Below are 19,208 nucleotides of genomic sequence, written 5' to 3' on the forward strand. Positions count from 1 at the left end.
GTCACCTACTATTCCTCAGTGTTTTCCTTGAAACCAAAATTTAACCAATATTGTAATTACATGAGATGCCCCCTCCCCACCCCCACTCCCTTTGTGTCATGTCTTTTTAGACTGTAAGCCTGAGAGCAGGGATCCGTCCAATTAAAAAGATTGTATGTACAGCACTATGTAAATTTACAGCGCTTTATAAATAAAGGTTAATAATAATAATAATAATAATAATAATAATAATAAGTTGGTTCATTTTTACTTGAGCTACACAATTATGTTTTCTTTGAGAAAAACACACTAAAAATCAGTAAAGTTAGTGACAGAGGAAGTACAGTCTAACTTACAAACACTCATTAAAGCTGCATTAGCCTTCAAGTGTAACAGGACTTCATGGTCCTGTTGTGTCCATCCACTAATAAAATGGGAGAAAACATTTCCCCCTCCCACCAGAGCCCCTTGTGCATACTCACCCAAACTTGCTCTGAAGTATTAGAGGACCCTCAGGGAACAGATTTGGGAGACAAGGGATTGCAGGGGGAGGAGAGTAAAAGGAATGTGCACTGCATGAGTTGACACTCAGTTGTGCAAGGCTGGATGTTGTCTGAAATAACACCTTGTATGTACTAGTTCTGCTTCACTATAAATATAAACTTGGGGAAAAAATCCAAAATAAAAACGACCTTTAATTCACCTGTTCAGTAAAGTAGGAAATAAATGAAGGGGAAATAATGTAAAGAAAGAAAGAAAGAGAAGAAGTTACCATTTTTAGCATTCCATAAACAAATACATCTGACAAGCTATGCCAGGTATTAAGAATCCAATGGGTATAGCTTCATCGTAGAATTATAGATTTAAAGATTTAATATAGTTTTAAAATGAGAACATAATCGCACAAAGTATGTCTAACAATACTATTGTCCTGTGCCTTCAAGTTGTTTCTGACATATGGCGACTCTATCACGGGGTTTTCTGGGGCTGAGAGTGTGTCACTTTCCATGGCAGAGTGTGGGTTTCCATGGTAGAGAAGGGAATCAAACTCTGATTTCCAGAGTGGAAGACTAACACTCAAATCACACTATGTTGGCTCATCTCTGCCCCCCCAATATCTTATCAAAATAAGTTAGGAATACTGTATTATTCAAAACTATATTAATTTAACTATTTCTCCCTTAAGTTCTTCCAGTAGCATTTACTGTAATAATTACACAAGAAAACACCATGGTGATAGAAAGCAGCTAGCAGCAAGTACAATCTACTGAACTTTAATTTCACTAGAAAAACTGTTTCAAAAACACGTCACAAACATAGGCTCTTTTTAATATCAAGCAAAACGTATTTTCAATATCTCTATGGAGGTATACAGAGTTCCCAAAGAAATTGGTATAGGCTTAATAATACATCTTTTCTTTCATTTTCCCTTCCACACCACAGTACAGACGAATGGATGTGCCCGACTGAAAGAGGACATAGGAACTGGGAACAGGTGGTTGGCGTGCGAGACCCATTTGCTGTTATTTTTTTAGTCTTCTGACTCACACTGTCCATGTCTGCTCACCCAGGTAAGAGAAAGAATGAAACAAGAGCTCTTTGGAAATCATTATATGTGTGTGTGTGCGCATGCACGTGCGCAAGGATTACAGATAAATATTTTACCTCACATCCCAGATTGCATCTGAAGAAAACTCCTTATTTACATAATCCAGTTAAGTAAGTATGCAAAAGAAATCAAGTTTAAAGTAGAACATGTAAATGATATATAGATAACTAAATTCCAACATGTTGTGTGAGGTGTTGGAGGAATTAATGATGCAATCCTACAGAAACAAGCATTAAAATTAATGTGTTCTGCTGATTTATTATGGGATTTATTATATAAAATCATATAAGTCTGTGTTCTAAGTCATTAGAAACAAAATAAAAGCATCAAATTAAAATTTCATCTGATACAACAAGAACATGGAATAGAAACCGGAAAATTACTTGTTGATGGTATCATATTTTATATGTCTAGATTATGAAGAAATTTATTTAAATATCTTTTGCTAGATAATAAAAATATTATTCAACTTCTAAGTCAAATATTTTCAATATTTAGAATTACCTCCTCTCTAAAGAAAACATTGTCTTATTATTCACTTCTTAATTTTCTAGCCAAATTCTAGATTAAAATTTAAATATCACCTTTGTATTTTTTGCTAAGAAAAATATAATACGAATGTCACATGCTGTTGTTATTATTATATTTGTATCCCTTCTTTCTCCCAAAACTGGGACTCAAGGCAGCTCCAATTAATACTTAAAAGGAAACATAACCATTAAACCCGAGTTCTAAATGCTTGACATCATGGGAGTCCATCAAACTGCACATACTGCATGCTCCTTGTTTAAGCAACAATTGTAGACTAATTCACCTATTACTGTTGTTATTTTTTCCAAAAGGATTTTCTGTCTTTGGTTAAAAATTAGCATGAACTACTTAACCACAATACCTGTGTCTGTTTAATGTTCCAATTTTATTTCTTTCCTACACACATAAATGTTTAAACTATGATAAATTGCCCTTTACCGTTGACAGTCTGTCCTTTCATCAAATACATTTCTCTGCTGCAAATGCATTAACATATGCATGCAAAGCATAAGCAATTAGTAATCTGCCTGAACTAAAGGAAGAGGCAACATGAACATTACTGTATTATCCATCTTGTATGACTTAAAAAAATTAAACATCTCTTACCTTGAATACCCATTGGAGAAGACAGATCTGCCAGAAAAATTCAAAACCCCCATTGATGTCAGATCATCCCCGGATCCCTGGCACCTATTCCAATTTTCTGAACCAGCAGGATGAGATGGAATGGCATTGAAAACTGGTTTCTGATCCTGTTGTTGAGTTACGGATGCTGTGTTCAAGTCATAGTGATAGATCTGTCCTCCTGAAGTGCTGACACCATGAACAGAAATTGCAGATGTTTTATTTCCTAGCATATTTGACCCAGAGAAATTAGCTTGACAATAGATTGTGCCAATTTTTTCCTGCTTTATTACACCAGGGGTGCACAGTTCAATAAAATCTTCCTTCTCAGTTTTCACTTGTGGCATCTGCATTGCAGAACTGGTCAAAAGATCCCCGCTCTCATTGATTTTAGGCTTAGTGTCTGGTAAAATGGGAGGTTTGCAGTCCTCCATTTCATTTCCTTCCAGGAGATAACCCTCATCTCCGCCGAGAGGTGAAAGCAAACTACTTTCATCCAGTACAGGGTCTATTCTCCAAGGACTCCCATTTGCTTCCTTTCCTGGTGACACTGGTGGCAAATCAAAATCCTGCAAAATATCAAAGGTGCTTTGGTCTTCAGAAAACAGCTTCAAGTTGCCACCATTTGTGCCAACCTGGCTTTGTGCTAAAGCCCCTTGATTTAAAGTAAGATCACGACTAGCCATGCCTGGGAATTCTGAATCTAAGGATGCATCAGTTGATGCAGCACCTTTTGAGCCTTCTGCCAGGCTAGAGGACTTATTCAAGCTTGCAATGCTTTCTTCAAGGAGCCTAAAGTCTGTATCTCCAGAAGAGAGACTTATTTGGCCCTTCTGAGGAAATCCGAGTTCGTTTCCCATCACTTTTGAATCTGTTTCACCCATATACAATCCCATTGATAGTGACACTGCTTTAGAGAGATCGGGCTGCGGCACATTGCTTCCTAATCCCTTTGACAAGTCGCACAGAACAGGTTGTTGCATGGAGTCAGGCTCAGAAGAGACAGTCAGGGGAGATGTAGATGCAGGAGTCTTGACAGTAGCACCACCCCTCAAGGATGGATTGAAGTCTAGCACAATACCTCCTTTGTCACGGAAGTGGGCACTTTTTCCTGCTTCCTTCCCTCCTGAGGACTTCAGTGACTCTTTGGGTTCCATTGTCTTAACAGAGGTTATAAAGAAAGAAAGAAAGAAAGATTCACTATTGGCACATAATAATTAAATCAAAAGTTCTACAAATACAAAGGTCTGAACATAAGAGATGACTATAAACCTAACATTTTTCCAGCGTTTGCTCAGCAATCCGAGCTGTACTTTTTCTTCCAATTTTTAATTTTATAAGATCATATCTGACCTAGCATCATTAATAATTAAGAAAACTACTACGTCTGAGCCATGTTTGTCACCACAGTGACAATGACAGTTTTGAAAGCTACAGTTTAAGCTAAATCAAAATGTCTAGAGAGTTTAATACAGGCTTCAGTTCCCCCTGCCCATAACTGCTAAATATTATTTTCAAAAGTTCACTCAAGATTTTAAGATCCATGCAACAACAACATCTGAGAGAATGCTACTGATCACAATGCGAACACCCACTCACTCAGTTTTTCATTATGAGCCAACTTCTACTACGAAAAATGCCAACACGAGATGGTATTAGCAGCCGTTTCTGCTCACTCACCCAAAAGCTCTTACTCTCTTTTCCCTCTACCACTATCATGCTTTCTGAGGGCTGTGTAAAAAACATAGTGCTAGTATCCATATATTAAAACTGAGGTTTCATCTACTAAGCAAGTACTGTATGTTATTCTGTTTGTGATCAAAACCATAGCCAGTTTTAAATAACAACTACAGGATGCAGCAAGGAAAGATATTTCTTGGAAAACAAGTGAGAAACACTCAAACAGACAGAGAATTTGCTCTCTAAATGCCTTATAAATTACAGAGTGGCTATTATTTGGCACCTAAAACTTACAATTGCTAGAAATGAGGTTGACAGAAGTAACTTCATTTTAAAAAATTAACCCTAAAAATCACATATTGTACCCTTTTGTGTGAAAAAGAGAAAGCTGCCACACACATTGTATTCAAAGTGCTAACGCTTCTGCATTAAAGGGCATTTCCAATATGGGTAAGCGCAACCAGGTATCAAAAAGCCTGAGAAGCAGATAGGGAAAGTGACAACCTAACACAATAACCTTTAATCCGGGTTAGTTCCTTTTATTCTTTTCTTTTAATCTCCCCCCCCCCCTCCTTTAAGAAGCTATGTAATTTCTGCCAGAATGTAAGAAGCTGCAGAGAAGCTTTCCTGGCCGTCTCTTCCTTCACTTAAAGAAAAGGGCACCAGGCAGGGTCAGTTCTGGAATATCCTCTCCTTAAAAGTTTCAAGAGACAGTTAACATATCTCTGGGGCTGTGGCGCCTGGCCTGTGCGTGTTTTTTGAAGTGCATATTTTCTGAAGCAAAAGAGGGAGGGGGGACTGGAGCCACCACACTTGACAAGTTTCTTTCTTGCGCACACAGACACAAAAGCCATTAAATGACAGACTAGGCCAAGGGGGGGAATCTATCACATGACAGGGGGAAGGAGAAGGGGGAAGAGGAGGAGGAAAGAACCCCAGGCACCAGCTTTGCTTTTCTTTTCTTTGGAGCTGAAATTCTCCTCCTTTTCACAAAGCAGATCTGAGTAGGAAAAAGAAGGGGAAAAAAGAGAGGGAGGGGGAAGAGGAAAATGTGTCAGGACCTGTTGAGCATTTTGCTTGGCACGCCCACTTTGGCAAAATAGCACCAGCCCGTTTTGCCTCCAAAAAGGAGGAGGGGAAAAGGGGGGGGGAGCCCCACCTCAAATTCAATATTCAACTGCTTGTCTGTTTCCAATCCAAAAGCCAACCAACTTTTACAAAGTTGGCCAAGGGGGAGAATATATATATATATATATATATATATATATAGAGAGAGAGAGAGAGAGAGAGAGAGAGAGAGAGAGAGCTATTTTTATTCTCTCCCCTCCCCCTTTAAAGTAGCCCCCAAACTATTTCCACCATTTTGGGAAGGGAGGGCGGGGGCGACGGATGACTTTGGACCTTCTCCTCTTCTCCAGTGGGATCCCCATCTTGAAGAAGGAGAAGCAAAAGTGCCTGGAGTTCCCAAGGTTAAAGTGTGGCGCGCCCTTAAAAATGGTAACAGATAACAAATAAGTAAAAGCCCTTTCTTTCTTTCTTTCTTTCTTTCTTTCTTGGAGAAGAGACTTGTTTCATCTTGGAGGATGAAGGCGAGCCAAAGATGGTGGTGAAAGGAGAGAAGAAGGAATGCCTCCCCCCCTCCTGCTTCTTTCCTCCCCCCCCCCCACGCGAAAACACACGCACACACACACAAGGGCATGTGTGTGTGTGTGTGTGTATATATATACACACACATACACACAAAGACGGAAATATTTGAGTCAACTTTAAATACACAGACATCTCTGTGTCTATTTGTCTGTCTGTCTACGTACAGCCCTGGAGAAGATATCTCTGAGGCTCCTTTAAAGGAATCCCAGGGAGAGACACACACAGCCCTTGTGAAAATATCTCAGGCTACTTCAAAGGAAGCACACAAACACAGACACCTATCTATCTATCTGTATCTCTGGTGGAAATATCTGAGGCTACAGAGAGAGAGAGAGAGACACACCCCTCTTCTGGCCTCTCCAAATTTAACGTGGACGAGGACGAGGGCCCTGCTGTGGCCTCATCGCCACTGGCTCAGAAAGCTCCTGGCCTGAGCGGAGGAGGAGGAGGAGAGGGAGGGGAGGCAGACATGGCTGGAAATGGAGGGAGGGAGGGAGGGTGACCTCTACGGGGGGAGAGGAAAGACGGCGACGAGGAGGACGGAGACGCCACGCACCTCCCTCCCTCCCTCCCTCCCTCCCTCCGGATCCCCCAAGTGGCAGCCCCTGGGTCGGTGGGGCCCAGAGGAAGGCGCCCTTCCCTGCCTGCCTGCCTGGCTTACCGTGTCTGCAGAGGGGCGCTGGGGCTCCTTTAGCCGCCCACTTCCATGGCGGACCCTTCGGCGGCGGCGGCGGCGGATAAACAACTGGGGCGGGGAGGGAAGGAGGCTCTCTCTCGGGGCTGGGAGAGGAGGGCCCGGGGGGCGGAGGTGGAGGCAGACGCCCCTCTGCGGAGCAGGGAGAGGGGGAAGCAGGCAGCCGCCCCTCCTTCCCTTCCCTTCCCTTCCCACTGAGTGCCAGAGACCCTTCACTTGCCCTTCGGCCCCAAACACACTCTCTCTCTCAAGCACCTCGATTAATTCCAGTCACACGCTCCCTCTCTCCCCCCTGGACTCCTCCTCGCACCCGGCGTCCCCCTTCTCCCTTCCTCCCCTCCCACCCCCTTCTCTCCAGCCGCTCCGTCTGCGCCCAGCTCTCTACCAAGGCTTTCCCCCCACAGCCACAAAATGGACGACGGCGGACGACGACCGAGGCTGCCCCCGCCTCCTTCGCGCGCGCCCTCTCTCTCTCTCCTCCTCCTCCTCCTCCCTTCAACACAGAGAGAGAGAGAGAGCGCGAGCGAGCAGCCACGCGCACCGCCAGGGAAGCACGCCCCTCCGTGGTGCGCATGCGCGCCTCTCCACAACTGACAGCCCAGGCGACTGAGGAGAGGGACGGCCAGCGCGCGCGGCGAGAGGGACGAGGACGAGCGAGCGAGCGCGCACGCGCATTGCGGGGCAGCCTAGGAAGGAGGAGGAGGAGGAGGGTGCAACCTGTTGACTGAGAGCGGCAACTGCAGCCCCAAACAAGGGCCTCCTTCTCCTCTCTCTCTCTCTCTCCCTCCCTCCATGTCCCCCTTCTTCCCCACCCCTCCCTTCCGCCACGCTCTCCTTCTTCCTCCCCTCCTGAGGGGGTGCCTCTCCTCCTCCTCTCCTCGCCCCGAGAATATACTCTTCTTCCTCACCTCAAAGGAGGACGAGGCACCCCGAAATGGAGGCCCTTCAGGGGAGAAAAAATGGAGGACACATGACCAAACGACAGCTAAAACGACTCCTATATATAAATATAAACCCCTGCTTCTTAGTCCTGCTCGTAATGGAGGACGGTTTGGAGCTCCTCCCGGAGTGTAGGACGTGTCCTGGAAAAGGAGGACGCCTGGCCACCCTGCTTCTCACCCCCCCCCCCCTTTTTGAACACACTCATAAATATAAACCCATGCCTCTTAGTCACGCTCCAAATGGAGAGAGAACATTTTGGAATTCTTCCTGGACAGAAGGTTGAAATAGAGGACATGTCCGGGGAAAGGAGGATGTCTGGTCCCCCATGACAGGAGACTTGCAGGCCTCTCATTGCTGGGGTCGCAGTAAGTCTCAAGTCAACTTGGCCACAGTTAACAAGAAGAGTTTTAACATCCAGTTCCTCAAAAGATAATATCATAACAAACAAGAAGCAACTTTTAGTTAAAGGAAAGCTGCAGAACCCAGACCAAATTCTTAAAATGGAGCTCAGTGGGGAGGAAGACCCATGAAAACTATGCTCAATTTCTGGACCATGGATAATAGACTTTAATAGTAGCTCTGGACTTGGATGTCTAGAACATATTCAGCAGTTTCTACAATGCTACAGATGTTACTTCTGCTTGCCAGGGCAAGCACATGGGGAGAGGGCTTCAATCCCCCTCCCTTTATCCCTACACAAACTACACTGTACATCTACTGGGAGCGCATTTTATGTAGTCCTTCGAGGCCACTTTATGCCATTTCACATGACTGCAGTGACTACAGGCTGTTCTGTAACAATTTTAGCTACATCACCTATGTATACAGACAGGAAGCCAGAGCAGTGACATAGAGATGTTGGTGTCACCTGATGTGGGAGGGCAATCATGTCAAAGCACAAATGGAAGACACTGTCCCCCACAACAGCCACCACCACTGGAGGAGCCAGTGCCAATCTCCCGGAAGTCCATCTGGACTCTGGTCTGGCTCCCAAATACAAGGGATTGCTGTGGCTGCTGGGCAAGCAAGAATGGGGTGTGATGCCCTTTCTTGCTTGCCTAGCAACTGTGCCAGGTGTACCACCCCACTGGGTGCCACTCCTCTTTGGGATGTCACTCGGTGTGGTGTGCATCCCTTGCAATGCTGTAGTGATGCCACAGCCACAGAACTCATGCAGCTGAAGGGCTCTATGCATGTTATTCTACACTGCACCATATCTCTTTCCCAAGCCCTTAGTATCCACAAATTATATGGTTCCTGCAGAAGTATACAAGTATAGAGTGGATGGGAAGATTTAAGGGTTGTGTAAGTTTAGTTATTCAAAATTTAACTGTGACACACACACACACACACACACACCCAGCTGAAGCTACATGCAAAAGGCATATACTTAAAACCAACAAATTCTGAGTCCAGGAATTAGTCTTGATTACCAAAACAAAGTTGATACCAAGGGTATCAACTCTGATAACTCATGGTCTCTCAACACAGGTACCCACTTCTGATGTACCTCATCAATCATTTCAACAATATAATTTTGCAGGTTGGAAAAGTTATGATCTTGGATGAGCATCTGATCTGGCTTGCATTACACAGATCTGGCTGGTAAAGGCGTGTGTGTGTGTGTGTGTGTGAATCTCAGTCTGTTTGGGTTCTCTGGACAACAACAGGTGAGTTTTGGTGGGGAGGCAGAATTACAATAGTCTATTCAAATCCCACACCCCACACTAGCAGCCCCATCCCACAGTCTACTGGGTTGGAATATGTATATTTGAAAATGGGTCAGAATAGGCATTTTAATAGTGTATCACCCACTCTATTTCTTAGCACTCTGCTTTCCTGAGCTTGATGGGTTGGTTTTGAAAGCCCCCCTGGCTTGAGCTGGGGGACTTCACAATTTACCTAGAGGCCACTCTTGTTTGGAGCAGCTTAAGATTTCATGTAGTTCATGATGACAGTGTATCTGTCCCAATTAGTATTTGGTGCCACTTCAAGTTGCAGGGCACACTCGACCTAGTGTTTTGTGCTAGGTAGGATAATGGTCATCTGGGTGTTGAGGAACTTTCCTTGTTCTGTTGTCACAGATAGATCACTATCTATGACTCAAGAACCTCTGAAGGGCTGGGGGCAATTAAGATGACCGGCTGTAGGAAGCTTATGACTCCTGATGACTCTTGAATTTCCTGTTGCTTCAGCAGGTGATTCTTTCAAACCACTGGAATGGAATGAAGAAATGTCTAGGATGGTAGACAAGATTGTTGCTAGGTTTCCTGTCCCACAGAGTGGAACTAAATGAGCCACCTGGTTTGCTAGGAACTGGCAGCAATGAAATAAGTGGGATGGAAGGTGTGGAGCTTTGATTTTGGAAAACTCGGAACAGATCCGAATGAACATGGCCCATTGAAAGGTCTACTCCATGGCAGTGAGGGAATCATGTTTCTTTGACACCATTGCGCCGGCACAGAGTTGCCTAGTAAGGCTGTTAAGGGCATCTGCACTTTGGCCTACAAGAAGAGAATGCAAAGTGTTGAACAACCCACTGTGAATAATTTGCAAGACTCTTGACAGACAAAGTTCAAAAAGATAGTCTGGAATATCACTATGCAAAAGGATCTTGTAGGCACCTTTGAGAATGAGAGAAAGAAGTTGTGGCATAAGCTTTTGTAGACTTAGGGGTGAAGTAGACAGGCACAATATGCTGGCCTGGGGGTGGTGTGGGGGCTTAGCACATAGATGATGCATGCCCTGATGCTGCCCTCAGGCTGGTGTCACACATGGCGGGCAGTGTTGTGGTGCAGCGTTTATATGCTGCAAGAACGTAGAAAAGCTGCCTTTTTTGGCGCAAAAAGGAGCCAGAAGAAAGCCAGATTAGGGGCATGGTGTGTGATCACCATGGCCCCGATCTGGTGCTCAAAGAGGTGGTGTCAAACCACCTTTATATGCCCGTCTGTTTCAGCCCTTAGTCTAAGCCCATGATGCCGAATCTATGGCCCCATCTCCAGAGGGTGGAAGTCCCACTCCCAGCATGCAGCCCCCTGCCTGGGGGGCAGAAGCCCCGCCCCTGGCACGTGGACCTGAAAAGGTTCACCATCAGTGGTCTAAGGCCTCATATGCATGAAATGAACTATTGCCTGAAAAAAGACCTTTATAAGCAGGCTGTATAGCCACATAACTACAAAACTTTTGGGTATAGTGATGAGGGACAACAGCAGGAAGAAACATACTGCTTAAGGCCAGGATGGGTGGATGACTATATGAAAGTGGAAGGAGTTTTGCTGGCTGTTATGCTGGGTGGACACCAGAAAGGAGATGTGATAAACTGGCCAAGGTCGCCCTCATGAGGCTGGGTGTTAACTAGCATTATAACATGTGTAGTGTGCCATTGTATCTGTTCAACCCACTGTTGTTGGACTGGAATTTGTGAATATATTCCAATTCATCTGTTTCTCAGCTACTCTGACATGGTTGCTGTAGTTGATACACACCCAGTACATGTAATCTTGGCTCCTCCTTGTCCTGTGTTGTTGGATATCTTTTGGTTTGCGCAGCCTGAGGATGTGAACAAGAACTCTGGAGTGGTGAGAACCATTGCATGTGTGCTAGAACAATGACATTTTTGGTCCATTAAAGCATCAGAGGAGACTGGATGAGCAGATAAGGAATAATGAATACCTCACTAAAGCAAGGCATGGTTTTGTTATGCCTAAAAGAGGCTGTAGTGAGGCCTTGAAAAACATATCCCTGAGCCCCACCATATTAAACAGTTACTGAGCATCTCCCTTTTAGGCAAGTTTCTGGAGTGTATTGTGCCCTCCCAACTCCAGGGGTTACTGGTTAAAATGACTTATATTAATCCATTCAATCTGGATTCAGACTTTACCATGCAATGCAAAAGCTTTGGTTCTTTGGTGAATGACCTACATCTACATTGGTTCAGCTAGGCATCTCAGTGCTTTTAGTTACAATCAGCAATGGTATCTCAAGCAGCCTTATTGGGATGGAATTTGAGGGCTCTGTTCTTCAATGGCCCCAGTTCTTTCTGGAAGAGTGCACATAGAAGGTGCTGAGGGATTCTTGTTCAACACCCTGGTCATTGATCTGTAGTGTCCTATAGGGCTCAATTTTGTCACTATGCTGTTTAACATATACCCAAAACTGCTGGGAAAGTTTGGAGATTTGGGGTTCAGTGTCACCGATATGATAGTGACACTTGGCACTATCTCCTCTTACCATCTAAACCATTGTCAATTGTCAGTCATTGACTGGATAAAGGCAAACATATTCAAGTTTAATCCAGACAAAATGGAGGTGCTGCTGTTCAGTTGGAACACAAATCAGAGTAGGAATTCAACCTGAGCTGGATGAAGTTATACTCCTCCTGAAATCTCAGGTTCATAGAATGAGCCCTGGACCAGGAGTGAGTTTGCATAGTTAAAACTATTGCACTAACTCCCCCTATTTCTGGAGATGTCAGATCTGACCATGGTAACACATGCCTTGATTGCATCCCTTCTGGGGATGCCTTGATTGCATCCCTTCTGATTACTGTAACACACTCTGTTTGCACTCTGCCTTTGGAAACTGTTCAAAATCCTACACCTAGAGTGTTGACTGAGACTGGAATACATACCTTTCTAGCTTAATTGGCTATTGGTCCATTTCTCAGCACAATGCAGAATGCTGGTTATGATCTTTAAATACTATAGCTTAGGTTCAGACTATGTGAAAGTCTGTTATCTCGTGATAATGAATCTAACCAAGTCTTGCAAGTCAAGGAGAGGGCTTTATCTTTATTCTACCCCCTCACACAGGCTTGTCATGAGGACAAGGCTGAGCTATCTCATAGGCTGCTCCTGGGGAAGTCCCTCCCATGGCTCCCTCTTGGTCTCTTTTGACTGACAGAGTGCGGGACGGAAATTACTTGAAGGTACACAACAAGAATAAACAGCACAATACAAGCTAAATATTGATATATAAAAACATAAGTAAAAGATAAATAAAATTAATGAAACCAGTTTAAAAGAGCATTTATTATGACAAAGAAAAAAACATTAAGAATATAGAATTACGTATTTGAAATGTGACTTTACCACCATTATTAATTTCCTGGATGAAAAGTATGGCAAATGAAGAAGTCTAAACTGGATATACAAAGACCAAGAAATATTAAAAAGTGGGCACATAGAATATTTCAGTCATGCAATGAATACTGAATAATATAGATATGAATATTCAAGTTAAAAAATGAAAAAGAAGTGTGGCAAGAAGGGGACTTTCTTGGCTGAAAGCCTTAAGAGTATGGATTCAAAACAATGCAATATTTTTGTTGATAGTCCAAAGACTGTTTTGTTATGACTATATCCAATCTGTGAGAGGAGAGGATAATAAGAAAATAAGAATAAGCAAACTGAAGCCTTTATACTGTATATAATTTTAAGCATAGAAAGTCCATGGCTTGTCTGAATAACAACCCCTGTGCTTGCTGATGGAAGGCCATCAGAGAAGATGGATCTCTCTTGGAAGGGAATTGTAGAACTTGGGATCGAGTTCCTGCAAAACATGCTTCAGATGTTGAAGGACGCTTGAGGCAGAAGGAAAAGCTTCTGAAGATCTTGAAACTTGGGCATGTTGTGTGTGAGAATGTGGTATTTCAGATGGCCTGAAATGTCAAGTCATATAGAGCTCAGTAGGTGATCCCTCCCACACTGAGATTGTTGTAATGTGTGAGTCACAATCACTTTGTCTAAAAATGAAATATTACACATATTTTTCAGGTGAAATATATACTTTCAAATGTTAGTTATGTTTCAAATGTTTGTCATCTCAAAGCCAATAAAAATAAAAGTTGAAGATAACTTGGCAACTTCTTTATGAGATATACAGTGGACCCTTGTTATATGCTGGGGTTTGGTTCCAAAATCCCCCATGGATAACAGAATCTGTGGATGCTCATGTCCCATTAAATATAACAACATAGCAAAATGGTGTCCCTTACAAAAAATGGAAAATCAAGGTTTGACATTTGAAATTTATACTTTTTTTGAACATTTTCAAACCGTGGATGCTTGAATCCGTGTATAAAAAATCCGTGTATAAGAAGGGCTGACTGTATTTTAGTATTTCATTTTTTTGGCGATTATGCATTTGTCCATGATGATGAGTGTTTTTATACTTGCCTAAATACAAACTACTGTATATACTTGGCTATAGGTTGACCTCATGTACAAGTTAAGGGTAGGTTTTGGGCCAAAATTACAGCTTTTGATATAACCCATGGATAAGTTGAGGGTAAAATTTAGAGACATGTAACAAGGCATGTAACAGATGAAGCAGAGGAAAACAATGCCCCAAACTTACAAAATTCCTGCGGGCGTAACTGTTTGTGCTTATCTTAAAGCAGGCCTGCACAACATATGGCCCATGGGCCACATGTGGCCCGCCAAGCCATTTCCAGAAGTCCATGAGGAGGTGGGCCAAGTTCCTGTGGGATATGTGGTAGCTGGCTGCTAATGGCCAACCAACGTTACAAGTAAGGTTCCCAAGCCTCCAACAAAGTCCAGCCTTACTCCCAAGTTCTTCTTCACCATCTTTCCAATGCCAATGCTGGTAAAAAGAACTTCCAGCTAAATGGAGGATGAAGAGGGAGAAAAAGAATTGGGCAGGCATTTAAAAACCCTTGTAAAAGGAACTTTGCTGTCAGAGGCCCTTGTATTTTAAAAGCTTCCCAATTTAACAAGCCATTTATAGTAGGCCTGATTTACACGGGTCTTTGCGCCGCCCTTGTCACGTGCTAGGGGTTGGCTGACGATGCACCGTCCATATTGGCCTCACCCCTAGCATGTGACAGGGGTGTCAAAATGGTGGCGCCCTGTTCACACGGGCGCCGCCAATTTGATGTGACAGACACTTAGCGTCCGCACGTCCCGGCGCCTTTGTGATGCCGCAAGTGCACCATTGGCATCTTGCAGTGTCACAAAGGCGCCACAAGAAGAACCCACTTTTTGCGGGTTCTTTTTGTTCCACAATGAAGCCATGCGGTTTGTCCGCTGCAGCTCCCTCGTGAAGCAAACCAGGGCGGCGGGAGACCGTCCTTTTTGGGCGATCTGTATCCCGCCGTAGTCTACTTTAATTTCCTACTATCTGCACTTTAAAGAGAAATATTCCATGTGAGAAGCAGGCACATTTCAAACATGATTTTGGGGTACAATAAACAGATTGCTGACAAGAATTGTAATGCATCCCATTAACTAAATGTTGAAAACAGTAAGAAAATCTTTAAAATGTATTAAAAGTTGTACCACATAGCAAAGTAATTTTTAAACATTAATGTGACTTCATGATAAGTAAAAATCTTAATAAAAGCAATTTATTAATATTATTAGATTAATTGAAATTTCCATTTTTAATAATCTAGTTTATTTGCAAAATTGTTTAATCATTCATTACACCTTTACTTGGCAAGCGAGCTGCTAAAAACCGATCTGTGGCCTGAAGAACTTTAGCCTATTTTAATTTTGGCTCTTGCCTACTTCCAAGTTGTGCACCTGTCCTTAGGTTGGATGGATGGATGGAGGATGGATGGATGGGATGATGGATGGAAATGGAGAGGGAAAATGTTAAACTGTGGGTTATGTGTATTGTGGGAAAAGGCAACTAGGCCAGGTAGGGTAAGAAAATGCATACAATGTCAAAAGAGATAAAAGGCAAAGGAAAGAAAATACTGGCAGGGTACAAACTCCAGCTTTTTGGGCGGCGCTCCCCCGCCGCCGCCATTTGCTCCGTGCGGGAGCCGCAGCAGCCCAAACCCGCGACGACTCCGCACGGAGCAAAAAAAAGCTCCCATTTCGGAGCTTCTTTCTGCTGCGCGCATCTATGAGCGTCGCGAGGCGTCCTGGCGTGGACTCGCGACGTCATAGGCGCCGCGACATGTCTGGACGCTGTGCGTCCAGTACGTAAAGATGGGCGGCGGCCCATGAATAAGGGGCGCCGCCATCATTGTACGTATAGGATACGTACTAGGTTAGGGGTGCGGAAGCACCCGCCCCTTCCTAACCCTAGTACTAATCCTATACGTACTAAAATGGCGGTGTGTATCCCTCCAATGACTACTTTTAGCAGGTAGTTATAGTCAGTTAACTTTAATAGCGATAAACTTTGCCTGATTTTAAAAATAACCCTGAAAGCTGGCAAAGATATACAAATGTCTTATTCAGAAAGAAATCCTTCTAAAGCCAATTCGTTTTAGGGCACTCCTTTGAAGGGAAGCACCAAAGAGCTGCCACTCGCTGCCATTTTTTTCCTCCAGGCATTCGAAAAGCTCAGAAGCAGCACGATGGCAAGAGGAGTAAGAGGGTGTGGTTGTGCGCTTTCAGTGCTCCAGGGATGACGAAGCCTTTCACCATTCTACTGAGAGATGGTGAGGTTTCCTTTTCTCTAAGAGTTTAAGTAAGTACCATCAGTTAACCATGGATAAACTAACCCAGTTTTTTTTAGTCATTTTTGGACTAAAATTTCAAGACTTATACATGAGTAATATAGTATGTATTATAAGAATAGACATTCACACCCTGCTTGTGATACTCCCCATCCCCCTATAAATCTGTTTCCAAGCGTTCCCCAACTCTCCATGGAAAGCTGCACAGGAAAGGAGGAATTGAATCTGTTAGCAAGGTTTTGTTCTGCTGAGGGAAGGATGTTAGATACAAGTCAGTGTTATTGCACTTCGGTTTTTAAACTGTAAGTAAAAGGGAGCATCCTTAACAATTCCGGTCCAACTGTGTCTCATTTCAGTGGCTTTTTTCTGAAGGAGCTTTGTGTTAGATTGTATCCAAGATTACTTTCCAATGGTAATGCTGAGAAATTATTCTAAGGTCTGACGGACCATATTTATTTACTTTCACAGTCCAGCAATTTTGTGAGGGGGGGGGCCTCAATCACTGCCAGTAATTTTTGTTTATTGTTTGGCAACCACACTGACAGGCACAAAACATGCTGTTTTTAATCATGACTGTCACTATGACATCTCCTACTGTTTTCTGCTGATACAAAAACTTGTAACTGACTTGGTTTGTGGTTTAACACCACTTTTTCTGTGAGACAGTTCACCATGAGAGAAACAATGACTGATGGCAGTCAGAATCTTCTTTATGGAACAGTAAAGTTTCCTTCCCTCCCTCCCTGGTATTTAACATTTTGAGATACCATTACACTCTCTTGTTTGTAGTGACCAAGGAAGGAGAGTTTATCTATGGTTTGTGAAAACACATGACTTTTTAATCATTTTATCAGATACATCACTCACAGCCCAGCTTTTTGAGGGAAGGCGTGCCTATGAGAGAGAGCACCTTTTAAAGCCGGCTCATAGACCTTTGAGCCCAGGAACATCACTCCAGCCCAGCTGTTTTGAAGAGGAAGCTTGCCTGTGAGAAGGCACCAGTGACATGGCAGTAGTGAAGGAGGCTGTGGCATATAATTGTTACGATAGGACTCCTTTAGTTAGTAGAACCCCCTCTCAACTTGTCATCATAACATCACCTGCCAGCAGTGGTGGATATTAGGCAAGGGACATGATTCTCCCTACGTCATGTTATTGTGATTCTGAAATGTGATTTTATTGTTATTTTGTAGTTCATGATAGTTTTTGCTGTAATCTGCCTTGATTCCTATGGGAAAAGGGCAGAATAATAAATTCTATAAAAAAAATATATAATATCCACTCCAATGAGCTCAAGGTTGCATGGGTATTTGGCTTTCTTGCCTTCGCCAATTGTTTCCCCCATAACAGCCCTCATGAGTGACAGTCAGACCAGCTAAGGTTTTCTGAACACTTTTTGAAGGCAATCTCATGTAGAACACATTGCAGGACGCCATGCAATTGCCCAAACTCTCCCAACGTGTGAGGCAGAAAATCCCTCCTCTCTGCTGTCCTGAGAAAAGGATAGTATATGGAAGCATCAGTGCTCTTCAGCGCGCTATTGTGGCTACTACAGTCTCCCAAAAGAGAGAAACGACATAGCATATACCTGAACACTAAGAAGGAGGCAGTAGTAGCACAATGGTGGCAACTTTTTTTGCTCATCAACCAAAGGAAGTGGAGAACAGATGTGGCGTTATTTACTTGAATCCATTTTGCAGCAATTGAAGTAAGCTGATGACGAAAGAGGAAAGTGAGAAAAGAATAGAGAAATTGGGAAGGGTTAATAAACTGCTGAAAAAGTGGGACAACAGAAGATTAATTAGGACTGGTCCATTCAATATGCCCTATGTGTGCTCTTTAACACTTGTGCCCTTGTTTGTAGTCCTTCCATTGTCTCCTAACACCAGTAGTAGACGTTTGAGCCTTATTGTATGAGAAGACAAAGCAGAAATGGAGCCAGAGAGTAGCAGCTTTCTCTGTGCCCTACCACATGATGTTATACTGCCTTAGTTCTCTTCCCTCGGGAGGTGGTCGTCAAAGCATGTCTTTTGTCAAAAAGATTTTTCTGGCAAGACAAAAGATACGTCTTTTCAACTGTCTCATGTGAGAAGAGAACTGAAGCACTATGACATCATGTAGTAAGGCATGGAGAAACTTGTTATTTGCCAACTCAGTTTCTGCTTTGTTTTCTTGTGTGAGAAGGCTCTACATCTGTGGAAGTTTCCATGGGCATAACTGGCATTTCTCCCACTTGCTGACATGATTTTCCACTAGCAGGGGGCATCTCTGTTCCACATTAACTTTTGGGATGCCTTTCCAAGGTGGTTTAGATTGTTCTGTCTCATCTAAAAATATATATCTACCTTTGCTGACTGAATGTTAATTGAATGTGTGTTGATCACATACACCCCCTATATATGAAATCACTACTTTTTAATCATCACAGTAATCCAAATTAGATGGAAGCAGGACTTCTGATTCCCCACAGTCAGAATACAAGTTCTGGAAAGGGGCTGGGGGGGGATACTGTTACATATTACTTAACTACTCCAAAGATAAAGATCAAAAGAAGATCCCAGACATATTAAATAGGGCCATAGAAGAAAAAAATCCAGTACACATAGAAATATTGAAACATAAATTTACAAAGATTTTTCTTTAAGAATTTGCTTTGATATTCATTAATGTGTTTTAAAAAAACATTTTCTTTAAAACTAATGTAATAATTCATGTTTCACCTTTTCTCTGAAAATGAGTCACAACACAAGGTCACCTTTTTAAAAAAGACATGTGACAGTATCCATCTCTGTTTGCACCTCTTTAGTTTTCTTATAGCTTTGCTTTTGGGGAAAGAGTAAATTTATTGCCTGAAAATGTATAGTTTAAGGTGTGAATAGATAGCCTGTTGCAGTTAATATTGGATTGGGCCAGTTTGCACTAAAACACGGCTTTTAACTGTATGAGGCTCATTTCATGTATTAGAACAGCAGTGTGGTTACTGAAGAAAAACACTTCCATATGGCAGAGGCTCCACATGGCTGCTGAAACATATGCAAAGGACTAACCACAAAGATTAGTAATAT

At 43.0% G+C, this 19,208-nt stretch overlaps 1 protein-coding gene across 1 annotated transcript in view; it reads right to left on the minus strand.

The window, feature by feature from the left end:
* Positions 1–7,265, minus strand: part of NR3C1 (nuclear receptor subfamily 3 group C member 1) — a 77,488-nt gene extending 70,223 nt beyond the window's left edge. Inside the window, exons 1-2 of the mRNA XM_042447515.1 lie at positions 6,735–7,265; positions 2,726–3,903 (exon numbers count right to left, since the gene is read on the minus strand). Coding sequence (XP_042303449.1) covers positions 2,726–3,900 — 1,175 coding nt within the window. The 5' untranslated portion in view covers positions 3,901–3,903; positions 6,735–7,265. The remainder of the gene's footprint in view (positions 1–2,725; positions 3,904–6,734) is intronic.
* Positions 7,266–19,208: the final 11,943 nt, after the last annotated feature.

The sequence above is a fragment of the Sceloporus undulatus genome, chromosome 2, assembly GCF_019175285.1.
Source record: "Sceloporus undulatus isolate JIND9_A2432 ecotype Alabama chromosome 2, SceUnd_v1.1, whole genome shotgun sequence".
NCBI classification, from domain to species: domain Eukaryota; kingdom Metazoa; phylum Chordata; class Lepidosauria; order Squamata; family Phrynosomatidae; genus Sceloporus; species Sceloporus undulatus.